The sequence below is a fragment of the Electrona antarctica genome, assembly GCF_951216825.1.
Source record: "Electrona antarctica genome assembly, chromosome: 9".
Classification (NCBI taxonomy): domain Eukaryota; kingdom Metazoa; phylum Chordata; class Actinopteri; order Myctophiformes; family Myctophidae; genus Electrona; species Electrona antarctica.
In genome coordinates this window covers 43,087,439-43,094,317 of record NC_136790.1, presented here as the reverse complement: position 1 = coordinate 43,094,317, position 6,879 = coordinate 43,087,439, and the positions used below count along the sequence as shown (strand labels likewise).

The 6,879-nt window shown below is 44.6% G+C and overlaps 1 protein-coding gene across 1 annotated transcript in view; it reads left to right on the top strand.

Annotated features, from left to right (window-relative positions):
* Nucleotides 1-644: 644 nt before the first annotated feature.
* vgll4b (vestigial-like family member 4b) overlaps nt 645-6,879 on the top strand; it is a gene marked incomplete at its 5' end in the record, with an annotated part of 12,827 nt that continues 6,592 nt past the window's right edge. The window contains 2 exons of the mRNA XM_079510744.1: nt 645-711; nt 2,045-2,051. Of these exons, the coding sequence (XP_079366870.1) occupies nt 645-711; nt 2,045-2,051 (74 nt within the window). The remainder of the gene's footprint in view (nt 712-2,044; nt 2,052-6,879) is intronic.

The window sequence follows — 6,879 nt, the reverse complement described above, 5'->3', positions numbered from 1 at the left end:
ACAAGCCCTAAAAACAGCAACTACATGTTAGAAACAAGCCCTAAAAACAATATACATGTTAGAAACAAGCCCTAAAAACAGCAACTACATGTTAGAAACAAGCCCTAAAAACAGCAACTATTTACAAGCAACTTCACAGAAAATCAAAGCCAAAGTCGCGTATAATCAGCGGACATGGCAACGCGGCAGAGCAGTGGAACCCAGCGGTGTTCTCTACCAGGAGTCATACCAAGCATAGTGTGCGTGTCAGTGCAGTCGACTTACAGCTGGCTGTGAGCAGGAGGACAACTGGCGCGTTGCTTTTTTATTTTTGTCATAACGATAACGTTTTAACTGTGTTGAAATAACGTTTTTTTGTATTATTAATTATTATTATTATTATTCATCCGAATAGTCGTAGGGGGAATATCTTCCCTTCTCTGTGGCTTGTTCTTCGAGGAGTTCGTTTCATTTTTTTTTTAAAGTTTACCTTTAGTAAAAAAAACTAAAAAGTTCGAGGCTGGGCCTTTGGCTTTCTTTCTGGACCGATCGGAGCCGCTTCACTAAAAGACTTCACTTTGACTTTGTTGTTGTCTCAGATCTCTCTCTCCAAATAATATAAAGCTGGTCTTTTTTGACAGCCTTGATAAATGCTTCTAACGAAAATGGATCTGCTCAACTACCAGTACCTAGATAAGATGAACAACAACATTGGGATTCTCTGCTACGAAGGTAAACAAAAGAGTCCGTGTGTGTTCGTGTCAGGTGTGTGTGTGCGCGCGCGTGTGTGTGTGTGTGTGTGTGTGTGTGTGCGCGCGCGCGCGTGTGTGTGTGTGTGTGTGTGTGTGTGTGTGTGTGTGTGTCAGTGTGTGAGAGAGAGAGAGAAATGTTGGAGTCAGCTTTTACAAACTGTGCTGTGTGTGTGTGTGTGTGTGTGTGTGTGTGTGTGTGTGTGTGTGCTGTTACACTTTAACTACATTGTAACAACGACTGTTGTGTTGTTGACAACATGCTCGGAAAGGTTTACTGATCGTCCTGCTCAAGTCTTGACACAATATAAATATACATTAACTCGGTTATATGCTAATATATAACTAATTCACTATCATTGTAAGCAAATAATAATTATAATAGCCTAAAACGACTTGTTTTTGAATGCATTTTGTAATTCATTATATTTACACATTTGTATACGTATTTATAGGCCTATTATATTAAAGAAATAAAACCAAGAAGAAACATACAGTAGGGCCTGTCTGTGTGTGTTTGGGTTTGTTGTTGCTTTCTTTTAAATGGTGGCCGTTCATTCAAAACACTTTGTTCCCTCCCTGTACTCCTGGAAAGAAGGGGAGGAAGTGTGTTAAATCTCTCTTTCTATCCTGTGTGTATAAATATTGACCTCAAAGAGAAACAGGCTCTTAATGACTGAGATCAAAGGCTCACTGTGAGTCTGGTAGCCATGTGTGAAGTCCTCCCACCAACCAACCAACCAACCAACCAACCATGCATGTCACACAGGTTGAGTCAGCTCAGAGTCTTGAATGATGATGTCTCTGTGTGTGTGTGTGTGTGTGTGTGTGTGTGTGTGTGTGTGCACAATTATTCACATTGTTTGCTCTGTTGTGGCTATAGGCATGTCAAGCGTGTGAGACTCGTCGCAATTTGATATTTGCGGCGGAAAGTCGGCGTCTGCATTTACATTTTTATCATGACAAGACGTCCACAAACTCGTTTATAACAACTGCTTTTTATTCCCCCCCCCCCACGCCGCGGTGTTTCAAAGAGAATGGGATACAAGTTATACCAAATATAGAATTTGGCATTATTATTCCTCGATATGAATTGCCAAAAATGTCAGGAAAAATGTATAGTTGTGACTCTGTGAGTTGTTATAGTATACTGTGGGGACTGACTGGGGGCTGGTTTATTATCCCATGAGTCAAAAGGTCTCTTCTCTTCTCTCTTTCCCCATTTATTTTTCATTTGCTTTCTGTGGTTCTACAAGTTATTCCTAGCATTAGAGGTATTTCAACCTGTGGTTGGTTGTGTCGTGAATGTGTGTCAGCAGCAAGGTGGGCTGATAGATAGATAGATAGATAGATAGATAGATAGATAGATAGATAGATAGATGCCGGAATGGTGGTGTGGTGTGTAGGAATATATTGTTTCCTCTCCCCCCTCCGTCCCCCCATAATATCCTCTTCTTTCCTCCTCTCTCCTCGGCTGTTGTGAGCCCTCACATGTCAGAGGGGCCGTTACTGTAACACGATCCACTCTGTCTGGGGGCTAAATACATGTTCCTGACGCTATGCTTCTACACTCTGTGTGGATCATCAACCAGCATTAACCCGTTCGGTTTAGAGCTTAGACCATGAGGACGGTTCTACAAATGCCTTCTAAATCCTGACAGTTTTCTGAAAAACCCTATATGTTTCTATATGTCAGTGGTTCTCAAACATTTTATATGTATTTGACCCCCCCCCCCCCCCCCCATCTGAAAATATGTTGTTCCAGGGAGGGACCCCCCCAAGAAGCAAAGATTTTAGTTAAAAAACGTGTGCTCTGAAAGAATATACATATTCAAAGATTTGCGCCACATTTTCACGATTTTTCAAAACAAATAGCTAAAGTATAACATAATGATTAAAACACCAAAAGGGGTTCCCGTCCAGAATGGGTAGATTCAACTCCCCAAGGGACCCCACTTATGAGAACCACTGCTGTATGGAAAAGTTCTTATTTATTTCAATTCAATTAAGCACACATTAATCCCACACCTGCAATGTCAAATTAATTTACAATTTAGGCATTTAGCAGACACTCTACATTAAGCATGAAGAACAAAAAGCATACATAAAAAAGTAGTTATCATGAAACATGCGTAAGCTAGAACGTAACAGTGGGGTATCTATATAATGAAACTATACATATATCTTATAATGTGCTATGACTACATACAATGCAATTCTAGTGCTGTCTACGTAACATGCTATAATCTAAGTCTACATAAAGTGCTATAAGGGGCTAGGGCAGATTAAAGATTTGAAGGGACATGTGTCTGACCATCAGTCAGTCAGTCAGTCAGTCAGTCAGTCTGTCTGTCTATTTCATCCTCCTCCTATCCGTACAACCTCCTCCTTCACCGTAGACTGCCATCCATCGAGCCATCCATCCATCCATGATGACAACCGTTTCCTAGATATTAGTACTGTATACCAGAATTAGTGGCTCCTCTTCAGACGACAACGTGTAATGCACTGCTAATAGCGTCCCTATATTAATAAGAGAGAGAGAGAGAGAGAGAAAGAGAGAGAGAGAGAGAGAGAGAGAGAGAGAGAGAGAGAAATTGTTTTGAATGTAACGCCCTGAGAACATGAACAAAGTGCTTCTAAAAGCTTTTAGGCTGCTGCTGCTGTCTAAGTGCTGTTACAACATGGAACAGGTAGAGTGAAAGGAATTGTTGCTAAGCGTCGGTGCTGACAAACATGTGCAGCTGACTTACTTCCACAGAGGCCAAAATCTATAAGTGGCATGCACGTTGTCTGTCTGTAAGATGCTTTTTTTGTGCTTGTTTTAATCTGGCTCTGAGCTTTAAGTGTCATTTGCGTGCGTGCGTGCGTGCGTGCGTGCGTGCGTGCGTGCGTGCGTGCGTGCGTGCGTGCGTGTGCGCCCTTTCAGGGGTTATGGGCCCTCTAATGCGCTGTTTTCCCAAACAGTGGGTCGGGACCCATTGGACAATGCATGGGCCCTTGACAGCACAAATGTCATTTTCTCCGATGGCCAGACGTTGGCCGATATGCTCTGCACATGTGTGCGCACCGACAGATTAACAGATCACCTTTTATATACACGGTACTCATATGTCTTCCTTTTTTGCCCTCCTTCCCCTCAACCCTCGCAGTACAATTCACTTGTGCAAACTTCTTTCTGCTTCCACATTTCAGACATGTACATCTCCTTCACAAGCCAGCCAGGGCCTAAATACACAATAGCCCCCCCCCCCCCCCACACACACACACACACACAGTAGCCTGTATACATTTACGGCCCAATATTTCCACCCGTTCCTAAGCACAGAAACGCTTATGATGGACACAGTGGTGGACCCTATTGTAAACAAACAAGTCTGTTGTTTTCATGCTGTCCACATAGCAACAGTAGAAATTTAAGCCCCAATATTTCCACACATTTTCCTAAGCATAGAAACGCTGATGATGACTTGCAAACGGTGCAGTGTATTGCTTTATGGTGTCTGTCGTCCACAGTGATACGTTTTGCAGTGCGTTGTGCTTTTCGTTCGAAATGGACCCATTTTTGCGTGTTAGAAATTACTTCAATTAATCCATCCGTCACGCAATCAGGTAGGCTATCTTTGCCACGGGTTGCCATATTTTAGAGTTGAGACAGAAACAAGCAATCAAGTCTATATGCTTTTTCTCCCTGCTCTTTTTGCATGCATGTTGTTTAGGGTGCATGCATGTTTAGGGTGTCATGTCTATTAGGGTACAGGTGACAAAGTGGCACTGTTGACCTTCACACTGTGCACAGGTGCATGATGGGAAGCTGTGTTTTCTGGAAAGCTGAGAGTTTATTTATATAATCAATCCATCAGTCACGCAATCGGGTAGACCATCTTTGCCACGGGTTGCCAGATTTCAGAGCTGAGACAGAAGGTTTCTGATTGGTCTGTGGGGCGGGTTGAGGAAAAACACCAGTTTGAGATTGTATCCATGCGCACTGCTCAGCTACTGCTGTTGTCCTACAACGTCCCCTAAACTCACCCCACACACACAGCTACTGCTGTTGTCCTGCGACGTCCCCTTATCATTCACTAAACTCTCACCACACAGCTACTGCTGTTGTCCTGCGACGTCCCCTTATCATTCACTAAACTCTCACCACACAGCTACTGCTGTTGCCCTACGACGTCCCCTTATCATTCACTAAACCCCCCACACAGCAGTCATTTCTTTTGTACTACAGAATCCGACAGTGTACTACTGAATCGTTTACTTTTTACACTAGGTTTTGACTCTCTATTCTTGAACGGCGCTTTTTTTGTCAACAGCGAGAAGCATGGAAAAAGTGGCGCTGGCTGATGACGTATCAGCAACAACGTGGCTACGTAACGGTCCGTGATGACGTATCAGCAACAACGTGGCTACGTAACGGTCCGTGACGTTAACGAAATGCGTGTCAAGCAGCCTCTGTCCACACTGATCAGCGCAGTGACATTTTCAGATCCGCAGATCCCACTGTTTGGGAATCAGTCGTGTACACGTTAGAGTTAGAGTCTATTGTTCCGTCGTTATCGCACGTCTAATGGTTAGACGTGTGACAACAACAACGCCGCAACAATAGGAAGCCTGCAGCCCAGTAGCTATAATATTGCTTTCGGGGGAGGGTTAGTGTTATTTTCGGTCAAATCAGGCGGCACACCTGGACACATCAAATGGCACAGTAAAGTGCCGCGGCACACAGGTTGGGAAACACTGATGTACAGTACAGTATGTTGAAAAGACAGATTCAGGGTTCTCTCTCTCTCTCTCTCTCTCTCTCTCTCTCTCTCTCTCTCTACCTTTCCCCTCTTCTCTCTGTAAGGCCGGCCGGGGTAACAAGGGAATGCTGCTGACTGTCACTTTTCCTGCTGAACGGGAGAAAAATCGCTGCCTGCTGTGGAAAGGTTGAAAACCTCCTCAAAGCCCCCCCCCCCCCCCCCCCCCCCACACCTCTCTCCAGGGACGTGCACACATAGACATCAAAGGGGGCTTCAGCCCCTATAGCTGCCATTTTACGCGTCCGTAAAACAACTGCCCTTTCCAGACCACAAATGCAGCATTTACTACATGGTGAAAGAAATGCTAATGCCACGCCTTTCCTTCCAATGCCATACCGGAAGGCAGCATTCAGGAGAATTGCTTTCCCCCCCCCCGGAAGTCTCCTGAACTTGAACGCAGCATTTTGCGTTGAACTTATTTGTTTCGAAATCAATGTCGTTACACACACCGCGTCTACAGTAGATAAAGAGCGCTGGGGTTGTGTCCCCCGAAAATAGCTGATCTACAAGCTCTCAACGCGTCGCAGCGTGACACGTTGTGAGCTTGTAGATCTGCTATTTTCGCTCTTTTGGGCCAAAAGTGCCCTCTTAACGGGATTTCAGCCCCTGCCACTCTAACACTCTCTGCACGTCTCTGCCTCTCTCCCTGTCTCCCTCTCTGATAGAGATCAACCCATATCTAATGCCCCGTTCTAGCGACCCAGCTCAGCAAGACAAGAGGGCTCTTTAGCGTGATGGCGTTTATTTTGTAACTGCCTCGACACACACGTGTCCTTTCAAGTAGTTTCAGAATAAAGGATTCATGCATTTAACAAAAATAAAGGTATCCCTCAGGCGAGGGTTCAGGTTACTACTGAGAATGCGCGGCTGCCAAAGATAATCACTTTTGTGTGTGTGTGTGTGTGTGTGTGTGTGTGTGTGTGTGTGTGTGTGTGTGTGTGTGTGTGTGTGTGTGTGTGTGTGTGTGTGTGTGTGTGTGTGTGTGTGTGTGTGTGTGTGTGTGTGTGTGTGTGTGTGTGTGTGTGTGTGTGTGTGTGTGTGTGTGTGAGAGGAAGAGAGCAAAAAGAGAGAGCGAGCAACATGCCCCGACTCATCTTTTTGAAGCGCCCAAAATCAGCGGAGGAGGGGAGAGAGAGAGAGAGAGAGAGAGAGAGAGAGAGAGAGAGAGAGACTCACCTCTGTTTGTAATCTGATCTCTTCCTGACTCCTCACTGTTTGAAGCTCTGTCAAGAGAAATAGGCTTTGATCAACTGGACTTAATGAACTGAGAGAGAGAGAGAGAGAGAGAGAGAGACTCTTGCTGTTGATACTATTGTTCCACATATAAACTCTCCGATAAGAGT